The following is a 24,662-nucleotide window of genomic DNA, read 5'->3' on the forward strand; positions in this document are numbered from 1 at the left end:
TTCTTGCTCTTTTTTATGGCTCTTTTAGGTAGCAAGTGTCATGTAAAACTATTTTGTGGATCACAATGAATGGAAGTTATGGGTTCTCAGATTTCTTTTTTCGACTAAAAATGAAACTTCAAGAATTAATTGAAGTCCATATTTAGGTTTTTGATTAAAAAACAAATGTTTCCATTCATTCAATTATCTAGTGAAGGGGTTTGTGTAACCAAAAAAAAATTATATAGTAAAGGTTAGCACAGAAAAGAAAAAACAGTGAAGTTATTGTTCGTATATTAATTTAACAACTGATTATTAACATTGTTCGTTCAAAAATGAATGTATACAATGTGATCAATGGCCAATTGATGAGAAAACTACATTTGGATCGATGTGAGACTGCGAGACATATCAGCTGAACTTCATGCAAATAAGTCCAAATTGTTCCGTAATCTTTGGACTAAGATGATTTTTTCCTCAATTGTTAACTATGTGTCGATTTTTGCTGCCTTTTGGGACCAGCTATCTCTACTCCTTCAATTTCTAGAAGAGATGTGGCTGTGGCATGAGCTCGTTCTCTTCTCTAGGGTCAAGTTCTATGAACTTACATTCTTTGTAATCTTTCGACCGAATAGGCTTCTCATCTCGTTCTGGATCTCTTCGGTTCTTCTTGAGTTTGTTGGTGTAAAATTGTCTAACTACTTGATAATGTTGAAATATAATTGCAAACTCTTGTATATGTGTTTGTTTGTACTATGTTCTAGTTAGTTAGTAACTACTTCTAGTTAAGACTCAAGGCTTTACTTGTTTTGCAAGCAATAGAAAACAAGTTGCATATATACATGATTCATGTGAATAAAAAGCTTAAGCGGCTTTCTATTATTTTCATCTCTTTCTCTCATATTCTAACTGTCACCATTCTCCTTCAATCACACATAACCAAGATCAATTTGTTCACCAACAAATTGGTATCTAGAGCTTGGTCAAAATGATCCAAGAGAAGAGATGATTAACCATGAATGTTAATGATAATATCTATGCACATCTACCCGTTCTTGATGGGAAAAACCGGGAAAGATGGGTGAAACAAATGAAGATGATCTTTGGGTTTTAAGAAGTGCTTGAAATTATTAACAATGGAGTTGAACCTCTCTGCAAATCCCACAGAAGTTCAGAGAAATGCGCATAGAGAAGCCAAGAAGAAAGATTGCAAGGCTCTCTTCTACATTCATCAATGCGTGGACAACAAGGTGTTTGAAAAGATTGGTGATGTAGAAAGCTCTAAGGAAGCATGGGACCATCAATGCGTACCAACAAATCACAATTTGAAACCATTAAATTATGCTTACTAGCAATTGAGTAGAACACATGAATGGTCACAATATGAGCATCTCCAAATAATAATAAAAAAACAACATTGATGGATTGAACTATGAAATCACATCTTCAAACTAAACTACATTTTTCTCTATAAAAGAATGATCCTAAATAGCTCATGGCTAAAATTTTCTTCTAATCACTATGGAAAGTAAAACCAATCCAGGTAAATGTTGCCTCTGAAACACTTTGTTTTATTTCCAATCTTCTGATCCTATGGAATGTATTATTTTATTTCCAATCTAGAACATGTTGAATAAAAATTTGTTCCGAAATACTTCTGTGCAAACCCGACAACTTCAATAGAAACCGCAATCCAAGAGCAGAAATAAAGGTAATCCTTCATCTTCACAGTAATAGTATTTCTCATAAACATCCATCATTTATCATGATGTCTGCATTAAACATGATTCTTGTTTTGTAGGAATTGGCCAAAATGGTGATAACTCAACAACTTTTCCTATTATTAGCAGTGTTGGTGACTCCAATCCAGTAGACACAATTTTCTCAGGAAGGTCCTTAAGTTCTGCAAACACCTACATGATTAAAAATAAGATGCATATATCAGTTATAGGACCTAGCATCTATGAACTACTAACACAAACATGGATACGTAGACACATGTGTCAATGTCGTGCCGGTATCCAACACCAACATGTGTCGGACGCCGATCACACCTTCTATCGTAAGTGTCGTTGCTACATTGCTTAGCATCCTAAGATATTGAATTCAGAAAAAATGGATTCTTATTATTACAATCAAAGATGTTTATAATCATTTAACTGTCAAAAACCCAACCACCATTTTGAGGTATAAAATAAAATCTTGGCCGCAAAGAACTTTGGCAGAAGCCTTTAGTGCAGTGACAGAGGCTCTTTCACACTTATCACATTCAATCTTTTATCATTATATATCCTTTAAAACAATTATTTTGTCAAAAATTAGATATACTTGACAAGCTCAACTACTCAACTCGGTCAACCTTAACTAGCAACTTGGACGACGTCAAACTATTCAATTTTTTTTGGCTGACCTCACACGATAATTAACTTGGGTGACCTCAACTAATTAGATGTTCGTAAGGCCTAACTGGATGACAACAAAAATAAAGGTTTGGTAATTTTGTTTTCCTTTGGATTATGTCATGTAATAGGAAATTGTTGGTCCTGTGAAGAGTTGTTTTATGCGTCTCGCTTCAAAAGTTAAGTTTTCATTATTCTAAGGGGAAAAAATATAAGAACCAACAATAATAAGTGTGAAAGAGATGTTCTGAACATTGTGTAAGCAAAGATTTAAACAAATGAATTTCTATATAGAGAAAATCAAAGATATGGCAAACCAAGAATAAGTGTGTTTCAGATACGAGACCTTCGATCTAGAGAAAGTTAAATGTTTGTCGTTTTCATATTATTTAAGCGAATAAATTTCTACTAGTTAATAAAAAAAACCTTGAAGCAACTGATCAGTGATATCTGATTTTTATATTTCTCAGCACACAGGTTTACGGGTGTAGGTTCGTTTTTACTCAACAGATAACTCGTCTTCGTAGTTGATCTTAGGCATTGCATACAAGAATCGAAGTGAAATTGAATCTCAATAGTTCAAGCTGCTTCAATCTTTAGGATCATATTAATTATTTATATATATTTCGTATGCTAAAATAAAAATGGCCATTTTTATCATAAACAAACTGGATATGTTAGCAACTCAATATTTAATAGAAAGAAAACAATTATGTTGTGAAAAGGAAGATGTGATCGATCTTACAGTGCGCTGCTGAAGTGTGGTCCCTCGCTCAATGGCTACAGCCGGTGTCTGAGGTGACAAACCATGATGCATTAGTTTCTGTGAGAGCGAAGGGAAGGTTGACAAACCCATATAAACCACCAAAGTAGAATCAGGATCAGCGGCATTTTCTGATACAAATAGAGGATCGCTTCCTCCTTTCCTCGAATGCCCTGTGAGGAACCTCACGCTGTTTGCAATACCGCGGTGAGTTAATGGAATCCCTAGCTCTGCAGCTATTCCAGATGCTGCAGTTATACCTGCAGGCAATAAGAATTAATTAAATTTATAATCAACCACCACCATTTAAACTTCACTGTTTTGTTTAGATAACATTGCATCCATAAATGTCTCTCACATAACTAAAACAAAACAAAACAATAGCAGGAACAACGTTTCAAGCTTTCATTTTGCATTCCTTTTTAATAACTTTAGTACTGTTTTGATTTGCTCATTTCAGCTTATCTGGTATAAGCACTTCTGAGACTGATTGGTAGAGATTATGGAAACAGCTTATGACATGTCCATAAACTGTTTTCAGCTTATTGTTAATCAGCTTATAGCTAATATGAAAACAATTTGACTTTATTTTATCTTTTGTTGTAGAAATAGCATCTGCATAAGCACTCATACGCTAAGCGTTTATGTTATAAGCGCTTAATCAAGTTGTTTATCCAAACAGACTCACTTTTGACAAGTCCAAGTTCATTTTAATAATATGCCCAACGTAGATGCATATATATTTTTTTACAAATCACTTTCAGACACATACTCCCACAAGTACAAACAAACAAAACAATGGAGCAATAGTGCCAATTTACATTGATGATGATTCAAACTTATTACCAGTTTCATCATGATAAAGAAATCAGAAGCATACCTGGAATAACTTTCACATGGATACCTTGCTGTTGCAAAAAATCCATTTCCTCGCCACCCCTCCCAAACACCTACAAATACCAAAAAATAAAACATTTGCATAAACAAGCCATGAAAATCTAATGCATCAACTCCCTACTAGACAGTCCCATATGAAAACTCACCAACGGATCACCCCCTTTAAGTCTCACAACAGTAGCCCCAGCTTCTGCAAAACTCAAAAGAAGCTCATGTATTTCCTCCTACAACAAGTTCACCAATCGAATAAAAACAAAAATTTATCTCATCAGTATCATGTAACAAAACAACTCAACTCCACCAAAATAAAAATCACATCCAAATCCTAAAATAAAAAATTGAATAAACAACAAAACCCTTAGGGATACGATAATTGACATCTATATAGCACTGGTGGAAGGCGTGTCAGGACATATCTCATCCAATGTGGGACTCTTTAACGCACACCCCTCACGCCCATAACTGGACATCAGGAGTGCCCCCACTTATAAACACATTGTCGGGTCATATCTCATCCAATGTGGGACTCTTTAACGCACACCCCTCCCGCCCAGTACTGGATATCTGGAGTGTGACCCAATACCATATTAAAAATTGGGCTTGCTCTAACCTTTTTTTACAAAACCGGCTAGTAAGGTGAGGACTACCCCCACTTATAAACACATTTGTCAAGCCATATCTCAACTAATGTGGAACACTTTAACACATACACATGTAAGTACATAGAATTAGTTCTACTTTCTTATTACTAGTGTCTACCTATCGGTGTAGTGTTGTGTCTGGTGTCTTTGCTTCATAAATTAACATCACAATCATTAAAGTGAATGCTTAAACAAATAACCAACACAAAAATGAAAACAACCCCACCTAGCAATACAAAAAAATAAAAAGTAACTTTTTTATACCTGAGTTCTACTATGGTATCCAGCAGTTTTTCCCACATATAGAAGTTTAGCATCAGGACCAACCAAATCCAAAACATCATTACTAACCAACCTATCATACAACAACAAATCAGCACTCTTAATAACTCTAACAGCCTTAAGAGTCAACAATTCAGGATCACCAGGTCCTGTTCCAACCAAAAAAACATCCCCTGAAACACATTTCCCATCACTACACTTCCCTTCACTTTCCCTCTTCTTTTTCAATACCTGAACAAGTTTTTTCAGCTCTGGAAGCTGTAAAGCTATGTCATGTTCTCTTATTGAATCACCAAAAGGGGTGTGATTATTATTACAGGAGGTGGTATTCTGGTAAACCCATTGGTCTCTTTGGTATCTTTGTGTGGAGTATTTTTCTGTGAAGGGTGAAGAGGTGGAGGATGTGGTGCAGTTGATTGAGGAAATGGGGTTGCGTTGGTTTTGGGGAGTGAGAGGTGGATTTGGAGAGGAGAAAGATGTAATTTTGTGAAGAATAGCCATGTTGTGAATTTAGAGGAAGAAAGGAAAAAACAGGTTTTAATAAAACAGAATCATGAAGAAGAGTGGTCGTGTTTGAATTGGACTTTGGAGAGATTGAGGAGACAGTGTTGGAGTTGGAGTTGTTTTTCGCCTTTCGACTTTGGGAGGGACACACTTTAGTTGATGCTTTGTCCTTTTGTTTGTGAATTTTTTTTTTGTGATTGTGTTGTGTTTTAGTATAAAATTAATTAAATATTCATTTATTTTATAATGGAAGCATAGGACATTGAATTGTTTTTGGTAGAAGGCCTAATACATGGAATAATATTCTTTTGGGTGTGAGTTGACCTGTAATTGTAAAAAATTCTTGTATGTTCAAGATTAAATTCAAAATAAGATAATTTGATTAAGATGAAAGAGATATATAATCATTTGATAATAGAGAAAGTCTTACATAGACACAAACACAAATAAAATTATTTGGGCGCACACACAACAATGAAAAAAATTAAATGTTTAATAAATTAGTCACGTCATTCAACATTATTAAACCAAATTTTCTTTTAAAAAACAAGCATTTGTGTGAGTGTGTCTAAGCTTTTTACATTTGGGTTTGTCCCTATATAAGTATTTCTCTTGATCATAATATTGTTTGGAGCAACTCTTCTATACACACAAACCCAAATGAAAAATATTTCGGCACACACTCACAATTAAAAAAATTTAATAGAGAAATAAATTAGTCACATCATCTTTTACTTTTATCTTTTAATTTTTCTCTTCCATGTGTGTGCGCCTAAGTACTATTTATTTGTGTTTGTGACCAACTAAGACTTTCTCGTTTGTTTGGATATATAGAATAAATATTGAATACCTTTTTCAAAATAAATAAAATATTGAATAAATTATGGATTATGATGCTCCACTCTTTTTTTCGCTAATAAAATATTAAGGGATTGTGACGCTCACTCTAGATGTTAAAAAAATCTATATTTTTTTATGACTTTTTATAGATGCATAGTTTCAAATGTATGTTAAATAGATAGATATATTTCCAACTTGTATGTAGTGCTTTTTTAAAATATATTTCCGAATTAGATTCATGTTCTAAAGAAACCTGCATTTTAAAATTATATATGGAAGAGATTGATCGTGTATAAGGGGAAACTAGGTGGATTTTTTTTTTAAGAGACAGAAGGAAATTAATTTAATAAAGGGTTATGTTAACAGAGGGTCCTTAGGACACTTGTTAAGGATTCAAGAATAGAAACAATTGATAAATTTTATGTAGATTAAGTTGCTTTTTAATGTTTCAATGTCTTGATTACATAATTTCTAATGTAAAGTTTCCATTTTAATCTTCTTAACAAGTGCATCAAGGGTATTTGTTAACATTTCCTTTTGATGAAAACTACTACCTCCGATCCTTTTTAATTGTCACATTTTGATATTTTACACAAACCAAGACAATCAAAAATTGATATTACTTTTGATACAATAAGCTATACCTTTACTATAATAACCTTATTTATTTAATATCTCATTTCATATATTTCTCTCTCCGCAATAAATAACTAAGGATAATATTGGCAAAACAACATTTAATGTTGCACTGAACTTTGAAAGTGACAGTTAAATAGAAACAAAATTTTTCTCCAAAAGTGACACTTAAAAAGGAACGGAGGGAGTACATCTCAAAGCACTAGATATTCTAAGAAGAGGCAGAGAGTACAATACAAAGACATATTGAGGAAAAAACCTCCCAAGAAAACACCCAGATCAAGAGACCTGTCAACACTAACAATGCAGGCAGCAGCTACTGAAAGAAACCAAGATTGGGCCTATCCTCCAATAAATATAACTAAATTGACACAGATTCTTGTGCTTGCCTTCCTCAGCTGATATTCGGTCGAATTCACGTCTTAATCCAAGATATATAATTAATAACATACTAAGAAAAATGTATGGTATACAAATTGTTAGAGTTGTGTATACTAAACGCATCCCCGTGCATAAATGGTAGTATCCCCCTTGATAACGGTTTTGACTGCATGCTCCTTCCTTTTGGCACTTGAAGAAACTTTTTCTCTTCTATACAAGTCTGTAGCTCAACGTAGTTCAATTCTGGTACAGTTCGTGATTTCAGATCAACTAAAAAGTTATCGGAGATGATTTTCAACATCTTCAAGAACTGAGATTTATATCTTTTATACAAAGCAAATCCAGCCATCTGCGGACAAAGTAGAAATAGTTAGTCTTAAAAGATCAATTAATCAAAACACCAAACATTTTGCATTAATTTCTTCGAAGAATGCATGAAGTAAAGAAGCTGTATATTCATTGGCTGGCAGAGAATTCCAGAACCTTGCAAGCCGTGCAAGTTTTGAATGTTTAGAATTTCAGTCTGTCAAAATAAGCACGGTCAGCTGCTCAGTAAGATGAAATATAGTAGTCGACAAACTAAAAGTATCGTCCAAGTGAATTCGTCAAAAATTGTGACTATCATGACAAACCTGAACTAGTGCGCCATACAGCTTCATATATGATTTTAGCTGATCTAAATAATTTTTTGTACACTCCTCCAAATTTTCACCGTCTGATTGATAACCAATACTTCTGAAGTATGCCTCTTTTGATTGAAAGATAGACTGATAAGGTAGAATAAAAATCCAAATTCAACAGCATCAGTACCCCCACATTTGTAAAATCATATTTGCAGAAGCACGGGAAAATAATATCAGAATAAATAATTCCAGTTCATTTTTACAGTGTGTTAGTTGAAGCTCAACCATATTGCTTCTTTGACCACGATAAAATGGCCACAGACCTTTTATTTAGGCAAATTTTGGGATAAAAACAACTTTTCCAGTGCTTCAAATTCATTGGTTCTTCAACAACAAAAACTGGTCGTTAACATGAAGCTAGGAAGCTACATATGAAAATATATCATTAATATTTTCAAGTTCTATCAAGTTACCTCTTTGTAAACCATGTGCTTCGGGACGGTGTATAGGCAGGCCTTATGAAGCTCAGCTAGAATGATATCCATTGCATATGGGACCTACCTTACAAATGAAAAACAGTTGAAACACCATAAACATTCATATTCATTCTATGCTTCCTTGAAAGCTTAATTATATACCGCTTCCATCCTCCTAAGTCCTAATAAAGCCGAGAGGCTAGAGATTAAACATGGTGTACCTGAGATGTAATGTGAAATGACATATGCAATTGTAAATGGAGCACTGTCAAGTTTTGCACACGATGAAACAACCTGTAAAGTAAGTTGTCCGTAATCATATACGAATGGTTTTTAATTATAGCTGTGATATTTTAAGTGTCGCGTACTGTCATGAACCAAATATTCCAAAAATATAAACTATTAGGTGAAGATATATGAAATGTAAAACAGTACTTCAGAAATGTAATGTCTCAGATATGAAGCTGCTTACAAAAACCATGAAAAAATATACATTATCTAGAAAAAGAATTAAATTATAAAATGTGGCAACAGTTTTACAAACAAAACTGAAAAATTATTGATGTGGCCTGTTGCATGCAAGATCATAGATTAAGAGCCTTAAGATTAAGACAAAGGTGTGTAACTAATTTTTCCATCATACCTGTTTAGTTATAACTTGGTTTCTCTCACAGAGCTCTTTCAGTTTCTGCAGCCTCCCACGCTAGATTTTAAGCACTCGCTGCAGCTCGATATACATAACCTGAAGATTGTGTAGGTCTTTTAAATATAGATCATCAAACAACAAAAAACTAAAAATCAATATATTATTATAGATCTAGACATGCACAGGGAGAAGGATCTGTGGTGAGAGTGGAATGGAAATTATTGTTAAATTCATATTTTTAATTTCCTTAATATTGAGCATTCTTGGAATTTGAATGTGGAGTCTTAGAATTTGTGTTGGGCTAATTCAAGCTTAAAGCCAGCTTGTTTGATTAGAGCTACCAAAGCTTTATAAACACTACACAAGCCATATCTCTAGGCAATGTGGAACTAAAGCCACCCTTTCAAACCCAACACAACGAAGGTGTTGGAGAATGCAATGAAAACAACCCAAATGCCGCAATTAGGAGGCTAGGGGCGGACCGCAAAGAGTGGGGAATTTCTAACGTGAAGAAATGGATAGAGAGCAAAAACTGACATTGGAAAGACATTCTAAATGTGAGTGGAAAAAGGAAACCCATACCAGATTCCTTGGTTTCGGTATTTGATAGGCTTGATGCCGTATCTCGGGTCACTCCAGAAGTAACCGATTTGGAACTTTCTGTGGCATCCTTTTCTGCTCTTCTTTCAGCTCCTGCTGCAGCTCTTCTTTCATCTTCTACTGCTGCCTTTGTTTTGGCTTCTATTACTGCGTTTCTCTCAGCTTCCAACGCAGCTCATTTTACTTCATCAGCTTTATGTTTGGCCTGCCCCCACAAAATTTAAATATCATGAATGAATGACCATTTGGCATTAAGCCTCTAAAGAAGATTGATAGCAAAAACTTATGCTTCAACTAACATTAAAAAGACCCATACAGTGGTGACATGTGAGTAACACTGAGTACTAACAAGTTTTAGGCTAGTTTCCGGTAAAGTGAATAGGCCAAACCAACAACAACAACAACAACCAAGCCTTATCCCACTAAGTGGGGTCGGCTACATGGATCAAATGACGCCATAGTGTTCTATCATACACCAAATTTGGATCCAACTCATTGACCTCTAAATCCTTTCTAATGGTTTCTCTAATAGTTTTCTTAGGTCTTCCTCTACCTCTTTTAACTTGACTCTCCTCCATTTGATCTACTCTTCTTACCACGGCATCTACGGGTCTTCTCTCTACATGCCCAAACCATCTAAGCCTATTTTCTACCAACTTTTCTACTATAGGTGCTACCTCCACTCTCTCTCTAATGGGGTCATTCCTAATCCTATCATGTCTAGTTTTACCACTCATCCAACACAACATCCTCATCTCTGCTACACTTACTTGATTCTCATGTTGACTCTTAACCGCCCAACACTCCGTACCATACAACAACGCCGGTCGGACTGCTGTCCGATAGAACTTTCCTTTCAACTTAAGTGGTACTTTCTTATCGCACAAAACACCTGAATAGGCCAAACCAATGCAATGATAAATGTATGTGCAACAGTTTAGGACTCTCCAAACATTACTGTAAACTAATATAAAAGAAAAAAGTAACCCAACATTTCACTTTGTAGTGGTGAACAGATGATAACTATAAATGAAATTTAAAGTCCGTGTATGTATAATTTTTTTTTCCATATAACACAATGACACTAAAATATAAAGGTATGGTACCTCTGCTTCAGCTTTAGCCTTTTCTTGTTGTTGCTTTTCCTCTTGAAAAGCAACCTTTCTCCTGGCCTCTTCATGTGTTGCATCATTTCTTATTATCCTTTCTTCTATTTGTGATCGGAGTTCACGGTTCCATTGAACAGCAGTCAGGCGATTATCAAGTGCTTCTGCACTGCAAAAAGTTCGTCAGTTTTTTCATTTCCAACATTCTAACAAAGAAATTATCTAACAAAAGTGTGAAAGAACATGAAAAATTATGTTTTTGGTGGTTTAAGAGAAGTCTAGTAGAAAATATGCTAGACATGTCAAATATTAGTCATCAAAATGAGAAAAAGAACCAACATCAAATATCAAGCAAGCCTAATATTCATACAAATGAATTTATGAAATAAAACAAGATTCCCCAACTGTAAATTAATGTGCATCATAATGAATTGCTTTCCTCCTATAGAGTATAGACAAATCAGTCGTGTATCCTTTCACGAGTATTTATTGAAGAGAATTGTGAAACATATAATGCTCCCACCTCACTCAAATAAATGTAAAAACAAAGGTTTAATCGATCTATACAAGTAATGGTGCGACAGCAAAAGAACAGTCATGCAGAATAACCCATTATTTGAACCTTTCACGAAGCACATTAACAACATAGACAGTTCTAGAGGAGCCTGCAATTCATAGTCAATGCTTACTTTAAATCTAACGAGATGAACATGTTGTCGAATGAAGGAATCATGTTGCCTTGAAAAGAAAAGACAAAGGGGCAGGACGAGACAATGCAGTCTTACATTTGGCGCTGATATTGAGTGTCGAATTTTTTATCCAACTCATGCCTTGTTACTTTGTATTTCGCAACTCGAAGATGGGAAGAAATAGAGTTCTATCTTTCATTCAGTAGAGCTGTCTTCAATGCTGAGATCTTATTTCTAATTTCATCTTGGAAATCAATAAGATCAGAAACAAGTACTGGTCTAATTGTTAACAAGTGTATTGGTATCAATAATAGGATCATCTGTACCACTAACACTTCTGATCAAAGGTGTGTCTCGTGTCCGACCCAGACACGTGTGATTATATTCAATTATGTCATTTTCTCAAATTAATACCGGTCTTGACGTGTCAGTGTCGTATCCCTTGTGCATGCTATGTTAGTGTTTCATAGCCTGTAGCACCGACATGTGCCAGTATGTGACACGACACTGACACATGTAATTACATTGAATTATGTAATTTTATCAAATTATTGACGTGACAGTGTCTTGTCCAGTGTCTGTGTCTATGTCCTTGTTTCATAACTTTGTAGCACTGACACTTTCAAAGACGTCTTTGGTCTCTAACACGTGTCAATGAGTTACACCGACACACAACATGACATCGACGTCCATGTGATTACATTCAATTATGCCTTTTTCTCAGAACGTCAATGTCGCGTCCAATGTTTGTGTTTGTGCATGTCAATGCTTCATAGTTTTGTACCACTTACACTTTTAATCGAATGTGTCTGGTTTTCGACACGTGTCAGTGTGTGGCATCATCGATACGACTTAACACTCACGTGCATGTGATTACATTCAATTATATTACTGTGTGTCAGGGTTGTGTCCGTGTCAGTGCTTCATATATAGGATCACTCACTTTAACCCTCAATTGATGTTCGTGTGTCAAATCAACCAAGGCACCCTCTACCTCTCCAACTTTTTCATCAGGCAATGTTGCACTCCAAAAGCAGGGTCAACATCGAAATCATCACGGTCACTGAGATAAAGTTCATGACAAGTGAAGTGTTTGCTAGTGATGGCATCTTCATCCTCGCTCTCTGTCTCAAGGGCACTAAATACTCTGATCTTCAATTCAATTTGTGCAAAACCTAAACAAGTTTCTTTGATTCTTTCTTGCTCTGATTTTAGGGTTTGTGAATTTGTGTCTCTCACTCTTCGATTCTACAAATACTTGGGTTTATGTACCAAAAGAAGACGAGGGTTAACGCAAGAGTGGTTCTGTTGGAACGAGAGTGTAAAAAAAAAGTGATTGTGAGAAGTATGCAATGTAATAGGCGTCAAACATGCATTTTTTACATAAGCTACAAATATTAGCTTCATGTTTTAACATCAAAAAGCAATATAGACGTAAGTTTGAGGTGACAAACGTACAACCAAACACAGTACAAATGATTATGTGGCTCAAATACAAACACAAACACAGTAAATATAGATAGATCAATATATGATATCTATTTAGAACCATGAGGCTACTGTAAAGATATCTGAGAAAACAATTCCTCAAGCTGATTTTCCTTTATCACCACACCATGTTTCTGGGTAAACAATGCATCTTTGACAGAACCGGTTCTAACATCCGCAGTAGCGTCTGAACTGGATATGTTAAAGTATTCATTGAGGTTGTGCACTGTTCCATCTTGAGCAACAATGGGTTGATGTGGAGGAGGCTGTTCAATCCAATGTCCATCAGAACCTTTCATGTGTCTTCTATCAGATGCAAAACAACGAAGGAAGATCGGAGCATGAACAATTCTGAATAATCTATTATAATCAGAAAAAAGTTGAAAAGAAGGGCGAATGGTTTCAGACACATATGAAGGTAGAGGTGAAGGAAAAGGAAGAGTTGAATCTAAGTCCCAAACTAGTGGGAGGCCACCTCCTTGATTTGTCTGAATGCAAATGACATGGTAATCCCAGAGAATAACCCCATCTGCCCTTTGGCTAGCTTTTTGATTCCAAAGTGGGATATGTTTCTTATCATTGGAAATGAAAGCAACAAAAAGATCAGATCCTTCCGAATTTGCTATTCCATCACTGCACAATTTCTTGCAAAGCAAATATACATTCTCCTCACAATAAAAAGGGGTGTGGTGGAAGAGAGAAACATCCATAGTTGACGTTGCCGCCATTGATCAACACTCTACAGCGCAGCAGCAACAAACCTGTAACAACTGGGATTTTTAACCAAAAGATATTTTAGATTTAAATAGTTTTACACAACATCAAGACCAATTTGAATAACTTGATTAAAATTAAAAGCGATGTTCATTACAAAATAATTGAGAAGGAAGTTATTAGAGTTTTACAAAACATTTTGAAATTAAATCTATACTATATATAAACTCTAAAACTAGACATTTGACAGTGTGATCCGACTCTGATTAACTTCAAAAGATTTATACCTAAAAAAATAATCAACATAGTGGGATGAGATACTACGATCTCAGTGAGTTCCCAAACTCGGGATAAGTCATAGTATGCCAATTATAAAAGTAACTACTAATTATAACTCTGGAAGATTATGATCATAAAACATAATAATGTATACTTTCGCCTTAAACTCTTTTGTTTACTAAGTATTCATGATTTGCCTTTCTACTGAATATCTTGATTTATCTAGGTTTGCCCTGCAATGTTTAACTTGTATTCATACTTATCATAGATTATTCGTTTGTTCGTTCATACTTAGCGTTCGCAACTTCCCTGAGTGTGGGTATACACAAGAGAAAGTTACCAACCAGTAAAGCACGCCAAAAAGCGGTAAGTGGCGGCCCACCTACTACTTTACTGTAAACGTCATTTAAGGTACCCTTTTTCTAAGAATACCTTATCTACCCCACAATTTTCTATTTTATCATTCTTTTCATATAATACATAGCCGCTTGATTACCGAGACTGGTAATTATCATTATCTTTAATTCTTATACTACCTAGAAGTATAATTATACTTCTAGTAATCTTGGATGTCTTTACTTATTTGTCATCATGTACCATAATTCATAATTAAAATATCATCATTTACTATACAAACAATGAATACAAAGACAAAAATTCACACTTCACACACAAACACACATGCTTTGTGCCATATGGAGCTGAAGTAGATGATCCTTCACAAATCATATAAATACTTTATGCTACGCTAAATGTGTTCGAAACTTTAAATCATTAATTGAAGCAAATATAATTTATATCAACATTTACACCTATTCATATGTCAATCCACATTTGTCCACTTCATCAATTCATCTTAGCTAGTCTAATCACACAATACTAATGTTGCAATGAGTAAAATCTTCCTTTAAATGAAATTAATCATGCAATTCTGAATGTGTCAGTATCAGCTCAAAAGCATTCAAATACATTAAACCCAAAACTTATATTCGCATGAAAGCAATTCAGCATTCAAAGATAATAATGAATCATAGATCAATAGAGATAATTACTGAATTCTAATTTCATAATCAATCAAATGAATGACAAATGAAGGAAGAGGAAGCCACCTTGATTCTGTATGATGAAAGATGATGCTTCTAATGATTCCCCAATCCTTAGCTCTTGCTTTCAATTTCTACAAATCTCCAAAACCCCAATTTCGTGTTCTTCCTCTTTGATCAAACCCTAGCATGAATTGGTACTATAAACTTCTTCTTCTCTAATTATCTATTGCATAAAGGGATTTTAAAGTAGAATTGGTGATGTTGGGTGATGGTGGCTGAGAGATACACGAGGGAGAGAAGGGAGGAAAGTTGGAAAATCTGTTTTTCCTTTTTGGTTCAGAGATATATATATATATATATATATATATATATATATATATATATATATATATATAAGTGTGTTGGCCAATTACTACCATGTCCCTGCTAAAACATGGTAGAGTTTTTCTATTTACACCCTATATATTTCTGGTTACACCCAATTTTTTTAAAAAGTTTTTGATAATATCAAAATTGTCCTTTTATATAAATTTTTTTAAAATCTTGATTTCATTCATTGTCACTCTAAAATTTCACTCTCTTTCACCCACCAACGATCAAACATTCCTGATGTTCAATTAATCGTTATGGAAGATTAAAGAGTGAATCAAAACATCTTTCATTCATACTCGATTGCATATAAATAAGTGAATTTTTTCTTCTTTTTCAATAACGCTGGTTTCAATTTTCTTCTTCTTGTTCAACTGCACTGTCGTAATTTTACATTGTTGAGGTTAACTTAAATTCAGTTTAAGTAGGTTCATGTAAACTTAGTTTACATAATCTACTTCAACTTAGTTTACATAACCTACTTAAACTGAGTTTAAGTATGTACACTTAAACTCAATTTACATGACCTACTTAAACTAAGTTTACATGTACATACTTAAACTGATATTACGTATAATCATTGAACAAGGTTGAACTTTTAGATGTACACTTAAACTCAGTTTACATGACCTACTTAAACTGAGTTTAAGTATGTATACTTAAACTCAGTTTACATGAGCTACTTAAGCTAAGTTTACATGATCTATTTAAACTGAGTTTAAGTATGTACACTTAAACTTAGTTTACGTGGCCTACTTAAAATAAGTTTACATGTACATACTTAAACTGAGATTACGTAGAATCATTGAATAATGTTGAACTTTTAAATGTACACTTAAATTCGGTTTACATGACCTACTTAAACTGAGTTTAAGTATGTACACTTAAACTCAGTTTACATGACCTACTAAAACTAAATTTACATGACCTACTTAAACTGAATAGGGATCTAGGGTGTAACCAAGAAAAAAGAAAGATGCTTTTTGAAAATTAAATTTTATGGAAGGGTAATTTTATCATTTTGGAGTGCAACCAGGATTAAACAGGGTGTAATTAGAAAAACTCAACATGGTATTCTGTAATTGCTCTTGGTTATGCCGTAGAAACTTCGATTTATACAAAAGACCACACCTTTTCGCATACATAGAAGATGGCTTCTGAACAAAATTTAGGATTATGTCCTAGCTCTCGATTTTGAGCAAAATTCATCGAGAACTAGGAGGTGAGGGGAGGTGAGAGGAGGGATTTTAACGGAGGCGAGGGGAAGACATATATTTTAATTAAAAATGTGTTTGGTTCACAAGGGCAAGGGAGGAGGGGGGATTTTAAAATTATTTTACCGTTTTACCCTTAAACTTAATTAAATAAAAGACCAAAAATGTTGATGAAATTTTTTTATAAGGACTAAAAATGCTGATGAAAAATTTTATATGGACTAAAAAATATGATTTTATTTTATAGGGATTAAAAACAAAATTTTGAATGTTTATAGGGACCATTTACTTAATTAACCCTTTATTTTATTTGTTTTAATTTTTTTGGGTTAATATATTACAAAAATAATTTTATTTAGTCCAATGCTACCTATTTTATATATAAATGTGATGTTTTATTAAAAACGGTTCGACCCCGGTTCAACTCCGGTTGGACCTTCAAACCCTGAACCCATGCTTTTACCGGTTTGATATCCGGTCCGGTTCTGATTACCTTGAAAAATATAATAAAATAATAATAATAATTGTTACAAGAATAAGATAACCTAATAATAATAAGATTATCACAAAAATAATATAATTTAATAATAATAAAAGTTGTTACAAGGTTAATATTGAGATTTGAAATTAATTTAAGGATGATTATGACAATGCAATAAAATTTTAAACAGATTTGCTCCCCTCCCTTCCCCTTCTAAAAATTGAACCAAACACTTCAAATTAAAAAACTCTCCTCCCCTCCCCTCCAAAACTCTCGAACCAAACGGACCCGGTCAAAATAACAGTTTTATATTCCTTCCGTCTCAAATTGTATGTTGTTTTGAGAAAAAAAAAAATTTGTTTCAAATTATATGTCAATTTACAATATCAATAAAACATTAATATTATTTTTCCTATTATATCTCTAACTATTTATTACTCTTTTTTTTTTTCAATTCTTTAATTTATCTTTCTCATACCATTTGTTAATGATAATTTTGTAAAACAATTCATAATATCTTTTGACGGGTGCTAGTCACACCCAAAAAAAAACAAGTTACACCTAAATTTATTTAAAATTTTACAATAATACCAAAATTACCCTCTTCATATAAATTTTTAAAAACCCATCTTTTATGATCATTCTGAACCCTTACCCCCTTTCATCCACAAATCACCATAGATGTGCAACCAATATCTGAATCAACATCTTTGTTATTGATCTGTACTATATTTATAAAGGTTAGTGAATTTCATGAATTTCATTTTCGATGAGTTTCTATTTGTTTATTGTTTGTTTTGGTATGAGATATGCCTGTCAATTTGATTTTAAGTGAGAGGTTAGTGTAAATTAAGTTTATGTGTATGTATATAAAAGGGGTTAATGTAGTTTACGTATGTAGGTTAATGTAAATTCAAGTTTACGTATGTTCAATTTAGGTTAGTGTAAATTCAGTTTACTTACATTCAATCTAGATTAATGTAAATTAAGTTTACTTATGTTCAATTTAGGTTAATGTAAATTTAGTTTACGTATGTATATAAGAGGTTAGTGTAAATTCAGTTTACTTACGTTCAATCTAGGTTAATGTAAATTAAGTTTATTTATGTTCAATTTACGTTAATGTAAATTTAGTTGATTTGAAATTTTTATTTTAATTAAAGGGTATATTAGTCATTCTAGGGTGTAACTTGTTTTTTTAGGGGTGTGACTAACACCAATCATATCTTTTTCCCACACAAAATTAATTATATTTTTTAATATATTTAAGACGGAGGGAGTAGTTTTTATCTTAATTTCTCGGGTATTCATATAATCAATGATGTTTTGATACTTTGGGTTGTTGCTCCATCACGTACGGTGCATCACATACTAACCTTTGTAGAACTTATTTTACCCCTCGGATAGTATTAGCTCTAATTTAATTTATTTCTACATTACTAACACTTCTTATTACACTTAAGAATGCTCTTACTTGATCACTATTTTTAATTATAAACGATTTGGGATATTACAAAATCCAACCGTTGAGCCTATCCATGTGATTTATGGTCTATTAATAAACATAGAATGGGGTCACAACAAAATTTTAAAATGGTCAATGATTTTGCATCTCGTTAATTAAAATAGTCTTCGACATTAAAATAATTTTTCAATATACTTACTTATTGTTATATAAGTCTTATAAGTACTTGTTTATTGTCATTTCAGTCCATATATGAAAAGAGTTATTGTGAGCATTGGGAGATTGTTTTAGCGAGACTGTTTTGACTAACAAAGTGCACAATCAAAGACTATTTCGACTAACAAAGTGCACAATCAGAGACTATTTTGTAATTTTGATACATTAAAAGACTATTGTGACTACTCATTGCACATTCAAGAACCAAATTACCCCCACAAAGCTTACTAGAGATGTAATAAAAATTGTCATAATATGTATTTTAGGGGCATTTGAATTTTATCAAAACTTTAACATATTTTATTATTTTACATAAAATTTAGATGAGTTGGGTTCTAGAGGTTCGCCACGATCAGATCAGATCTCAAGATTCAAAGCACACTTAAAAATGTATATACAAATTACCCATCAAAGATGTCTTCATCGACAACAAAATTTAAATCCACAATCTTACGTGTGGTTAACTCCTTCCAGCTGAGTCAACATTCCATAAATGTTTTAATAGATCTAAAAACATAATTTATTGACCTTTTTATAGCGGATAATTTATTTAACTTATTGGCTTGCTTTTAATACCAAAAAAAAATAAAACAAATAGAGCTATAACTTGATAAATTACAATATCAAAACTGAATAAAGAATAAGAGTAATTAGATAGAGTATAAAGTTTGTAGTACATAACAAAAGTGACCCACTACACAATAAAGATGCCTTTACAACAAAAGAAAAGAGTATATGGAGTTGACACACGCTTATTAAAGACTAATTGCCTCTAAGTCTTCGGTTAATGTACGCTAATCGTTGTTCAAGGTGTAAGGGGTTTAAGTTTAAAAAAGCTTAGCTTGAAGAAGATGAGCTAGTAGAGGTCTTTAAAAGAGGGTGGGACAAGAATGTTATTGGTGCTCTTGTATAAAAAATTAAGGGTTGTTTAGAAGAATATGACATTTGTGGGAATAGAATTATGAAGTGTTTCAGCTTAGCTGAGAAGATGATTATTGGAGAGAGCAAAAGTGTATTGGCTTAGAGAAGGCGATACTAACTTTATGTTCTTTAATGTCGTTGCATCAACCAGAAGATCAACATTATTTTGAAACTTACTAATGATGAAGGTAACTTGGTGTTTGAACAAGATAGTATTTTGCACCATAGCAAAGAGTTTTTTGATAATCGGTTTCTTGCTAGCAACAAGAAGAATGAACAAGTTCTTCGTCATGTGGTCCCACGGGTAACAAATGAGCACAACTTAGAACTCATGCGACCGTTTAGGGAAGAGGAATTTGAGAAGGCACTTTCATAGATGCATTCAGATAAAGCTCGTTTATGTGGAAGGAGGTGTTTTTTTGCTATATGAAGGATAAAGTGTGAAATAAATTCATAGTTGGTCTAGTAAGCATCTCTCCAAAGCGGGCAGAGAGGTCCTTGTTAAATCTGTTGCTCATGCGATCCCTACATGTTGCATGAGCACAATTTTAATACCATTGTCGTTGGGAGAGAAAATGGAAAGAATGATTAATTCATTTTGGTGGAGGTGAATAGAGGCACTTGTAGAGGAATTAATTGGCTAAGTTGAGAAAAACTTACCATGAGGAAAGAACATGGAAGAATGGAGGCTCACTTATGGCATAATCCAAGCTATGTGTGAGGCAGTATCCACTCTTCCGAAGTGGTAGTTAAAGGAAGGCTTAGATGGCACATTGGTGACGGTAAAGACATCAACGTTTGGAAGGATCCATGGCTCTGTAACAGTAGTAGTGCGTGTGTAGTTTCCAATCCCATCATATGTCACAAAGATTTAAGAGCTTCTCATCTTATGGTCACACTAGTGGCCAATGGTGTTATATATCTTGTTTGTTGGGAAGAGGCTGCTGCACTTGAAATCTGAAATGTTTAATGATCATGCATGTAAAACTCAAAGCGTATGGGGTTGCCACACTAACCTTTAGGTTCGATTCGCCCTCACCAATAAATGTATATTGGATGCAATAGGAATGACCGACGAATCCCCTTCAGGATACTATGAGTTCCTTGACGTGTATTGCACAACCACACCAAGCGTATCTCCTAACAGTATTTTACAGATTTATGGTTCCAGCAATTCACTCATGCATTAGAGAATTGATGGATGATTTAGAATAATAGAATGATGAAGAATTATGTTGTTAATGTAACAAAATTTTGTCCAAATTGTGTGTAGTTGTATGGTTTTTGTATATCTTCAACTAATGCCCAAATGTCAAGTATTTATAGTGCATTATATGACTCTTCACATGAGAGAAAGCACCTATTTAACTTGAATCAATGCCATGATTCATTAAGCACCCTTTTGCCAAAGGTTATAACCATATATACTTGAATCAATGTCATGGTTCATTATTAATAATAAATAATAATGTTCCAATGTATATGAATGGTTCCCATGAAGAGTTACAACTTTTGGTTCTAAAGTGATTCCATTATTTTGGAAATCACCAACAATCCCCCACCATTTTCAAAATACTAAATCACATAAATCCGGAAATTCCATGCCTTCAGATAATGGTATCTCGCGATTTGAACCATTACTTAGTAAGTTAAGTTTTCGCTCATTCCCAAATAGTATGGTAGGCAAGCTTTGAACCAACTATCCATTAGGACAAGTGTGCATAACTTACACATAGAATCTCGGTACCATTGATAAAGAGACTTGTAAGATGGCACATTAAGAAGGCCTTGTGTCATATATCCCTTTTCATGAGAATTTAAGAGTCAAGCCCTTGAACTCCGTGAAGCGGCCAAACTTCATTCTCACATAGGTAGACTATATCGGGAATGCCCCATAAGTATGCATTCCAGCAAATATATGCTATATGTCCATTAAGAGGAAAACATCATCCTACCTTTTTTCTTCTTATGGTCCAAGTACTTTTACCTTTGGGATGTATCTATTGTCAAGTACAACAATTACTCTAATAGTGTACTTTCACCATTGAACCCAAGACTTGATGCTACTCAAGTGTAGGTTGAGTTTCCACTATTGGTAATCAATTAGATATGGGCTTGAGTCCCATCCCCAATGATGTCTTCAACACCATATCCTTTGTCAGACCTTTCGTCAAAGGATCTGCAAGATTCTTCTATGTTCTTACGAACATGATGGAAATTATTTCATTAGAAATCAAGTCTCTTACATAGCTATGTCTTAAACCAATATGCCTTGATTTCCCATTATAAACTTGGCTATAAGCTTTTGATAGTGTGGATTGACTATCACAATGTATGGATACTGGCGCCATTGGCTTTTGCCAAACTGGTATGTCATACAATAAATTTCTTAGCCATTCTGCCTCTTTACTCCCTGCAGCCAATGCAATAAATTCTGCAGCCATGGTGGAGTCGGCAATGCATGTTTGTTTCTTTGAACCCCATGAAACTGCACCTCCACCAAGGTTGAAGATCCATCCACTTGTGGAAGCATGATCTTCAACATACGTTACCCAACTAGCATCTGTGTATCCTTCCAAAACAGAAGGGTCTCCACTATATGTTAAACAATAATTCATTGTTCCCTTTAAGTATTTTAATACTCTTTTCACAGCGTGCCAGTGTTCTTTACTTGGATTGCTAGTATACCGACTTAACCTTCCAACAGCATATGCTATGTCAGGTCTAGTACAAGTCATAGCATACATCAAGCATCCGATTGCTTTAGAATATTCAAGTTGTGCCACAGGACAACCTTTGTTTGGTTGCAAACTGACAGTTTGGTCAAATGGGGTAGAGATCGATTTACAATCTAAATGATTGAATTTCTGAAGCACCTTTTCTATGTAATGAGATTGGGATAAACCAATATGGTTACCATCTCTTATGATTTTAATTCCTAAAATCACATCAGCTTCTCCTAAATCTTTCATATCAAAATTGTTGGATAAGAAAGCTTTAGTTTCTTCAACCTCATTTATACTTGTACCAAAGATCAACATGTCATCTACATATAAGCAAATCATGACACCTTTTCCATTTTGGAATTTACTGTAAATACACTTGTCAGATTCATTTATGATGTATTCGTTGGCTAACACAACTTGGTCAAACTTTTGGTGCCATTGTTTGGGTGCTTGTTTCAACCCATATAAAGACTTAGTTAATTTACACACTTTATCTTCTTGACCTTTGATCACAAACCCTTCCGGTTGTTTCATATATACCTCTTCATCCAACTCTCCATTTAGGAAAGCAGTTTTAACATCCATTTGATGGATTACAAACTTATGGATGGATGCCAGTGCAATTAGCATTCTGATTGATGCAATTCTTGCAACAGGTGCATATGTATCAAAATAATCAATGCCTTCTTTTTGCGTAAACCCTTTAGCAACTAGTCTAGCCTTGAATTTATCAATGGTACCATCCACTTTCATTTTCCTTTTAAAGATCCATTTACAGCCTATCGGTTTGGATCCGGGTGGGAGATCTACCACTTTCCAAGTTTTATTACCCATAATTGAATCCATTTCTTCTTGAATAGCTTCTTTCCAAAAAGCTGAATCTTGAGATTTTATAGCCTCTTCATATGTTACCGGATCACTCTCAAGGTTAAAGCAAATTGGTCCATAACTATTTATGGATTTACCTGTTCCTTCTACAAGAAACATGAAGAAATCAGATCCAAAATCTTTCTCTTTCCGGATCCTCTTACTTCTTCTAAGTTCTGAACCATCCAATGTATCTATATCAGATTCATTGTTTTCTAAATTTTGAACATTAGAATGAACAATATCCTTGGGATAAGAAATTGAGTTAAATCTATCTTCTTGAAAAATTGCATCTCTTGACTCAATTACTGTATTAACAGAATATGAGTCATTCGATTCAATAGTCAAGAATCTGTATGCTTTGCTATTTTCTGCATAGCCTAAAAATACACATTCAATTCCTCTTTCACCCAATTTCTTTCTTTTTGGTTCAGGCACTTTCACAATTGCTCTACAACCCCAAACTTTCAAATAATTAAGAGTAAGCTTTCTTTGTTTCCAAAGTTCATATGGGGTTATTTTGTTCCTTTTGTTTGGAACCCTATTGAGGATGTAACATGCTGTTAGCATTGATTCACCCCAATATCCTTTAGATAATCCAGAATAGGACAACATGGCATTAACCATTTCTACCAAAGTTCTATTCTTCCTTTCTGTTATTCCATTTTGTTGTGGGGTGTATGGTGCAGTTACTTGATGCACAATACCAGTGGATTCAAAATAACTCGGATGATAGAACTCTCCTCCCCTATCACTTCTAAAGCATTTAATGAAAGTTTCATGTTGAAGTTCTACTTGTGCTTTAAATATTTTGAATTTATCTAAAACTTCATCTTTTGAATGCATTAAATAAACATAACAAAATCGAGTGCAATCATCAATGAAAGTAACAAAATACTTTTTACCACCAATGGTGGGCCAACCATGTAAATCACATACATCTGAATGAATTAAATCTAGCATCCTAGAACTTCTTTTAACACTTTTAAAAGGTTGTCTTGTAATTTTAGTCAACATGCAATTAGTACATGAATCAAAATTTTTATCAAAATTAGGAATTAGATTTGATTTCATCATATCCTCCAATTTTCTAAAATTAACATGTCTCAATCGCATATGCCATAAATCACAAGACTCAACAATATAAGCATAAATCATATTATTATTATTATTATTAATATTTGCAACATTACATTTGAACATATTCTCACACAAATATCCCTTTCCTACAAACACACCCCCCTTTGAGAGGATAAATTTATCTCCCTCAAATACAGATTTGAACCCATTCTTATTAAGTAATGGTACAGAAATCAAGTTCTTCCTAACTTCAGGAACATAAAATACATCTTTAAGAGTAAGTGTTTTTCCAGAAGTGAATTCAATCTCTATGGTCCCTTTTCCTTGGACTTGC

At 33.8% G+C, this 24,662-nt stretch overlaps 2 protein-coding genes and 1 pseudogene across 3 annotated transcripts; all 3 read right to left on the reverse strand.

The window, feature by feature from the left end:
• Nucleotides 1–1,287: 1,287 nt before the first annotated feature.
• On the reverse strand, nucleotides 1,288–5,640 carry LOC25497997 (S-adenosyl-L-methionine-dependent uroporphyrinogen III methyltransferase, chloroplastic). Its single transcript, XM_013592729.2, has 5 exons — nucleotides 4,944–5,640; nucleotides 4,185–4,262; nucleotides 4,022–4,091; nucleotides 3,124–3,401; nucleotides 1,288–1,892 (listed from the first exon to the last, which is right to left on the reverse strand). The coding sequence occupies exons 1-5, from the start codon at nucleotides 5,460–5,462 to the stop codon at nucleotides 1,743–1,745; spliced, it is 1,095 nt and encodes a 364-aa protein (XP_013448183.1). The 5' UTR covers nucleotides 5,463–5,640; the 3' UTR covers nucleotides 1,288–1,742.
• Nucleotides 5,641–7,129: 1,489 nt separating this feature from the next.
• On the reverse strand, nucleotides 7,130–11,782 carry LOC25497998 (protein GLE1-like; annotated as a pseudogene).
• A 1,028-nt stretch (nucleotides 11,783–12,810) lies between these two features.
• LOC25497999 (protein N-terminal glutamine amidohydrolase) lies at nucleotides 12,811–15,324 on the reverse strand. 2 transcript variants are annotated; one of them, XM_013592732.3, is made up of 2 exons: nucleotides 15,053–15,324; nucleotides 12,811–13,711 (listed from the first exon to the last, which is right to left on the reverse strand). In XM_013592732.3, the coding sequence occupies exon 2, from the start codon at nucleotides 13,676–13,678 to the stop codon at nucleotides 13,019–13,021; it is 660 nt and encodes a 219-aa protein (XP_013448186.1). In that variant the 5' UTR covers nucleotides 13,679–13,711; nucleotides 15,053–15,324; the 3' UTR covers nucleotides 12,811–13,018. The 2 variants fall into 2 exon arrangements, with proteins under 2 accessions (XP_013448186.1, XP_024625183.1); XM_024769415.2 differs by having other exon boundaries at nucleotides 12,811–13,720.
• Between the last annotated feature and the right edge of the window lie 9,338 nt (nucleotides 15,325–24,662).

The sequence above is a fragment of the Medicago truncatula genome, chromosome 7 (assembly GCF_003473485.1).
Source record: "Medicago truncatula cultivar Jemalong A17 chromosome 7, MtrunA17r5.0-ANR, whole genome shotgun sequence".
NCBI lineage: Eukaryota > Viridiplantae > Streptophyta > Magnoliopsida > Fabales > Fabaceae > Medicago > Medicago truncatula.

What these genes read in the sequence shown, in the direction of transcription:
- LOC25497997 (XM_013592729.2), bottom strand. Translation starts at nt 5,462, where the DNA reads ATGGCTATTCTTCACAAAATTACATCTTTCTCCTCTCCAAATCCACCT. An exon ending in CCATGTGAAAGTTATTCCAG is followed by an intron (nt 3,402 to 4,021) that starts GTATGCTTCTGA and finishes TATTGCCTGCAG; the next exon opens with GTATAACTGCAGCATCTGGA. An exon ending in CCACACTTCAGCAGCGCACT is followed by an intron (nt 1,893 to 3,123) that starts GTAAGATCGATC and finishes TTAATCATGTAG; the next exon opens with GTGTTTGCAGAACTTAAGGA.
- LOC25497999 (XM_013592732.3), bottom strand. Translation starts at nt 13,678, where the DNA reads ATGGCGGCAACGTCAACTATGGATGTTTCTCTCTTCCACCACACCCCT.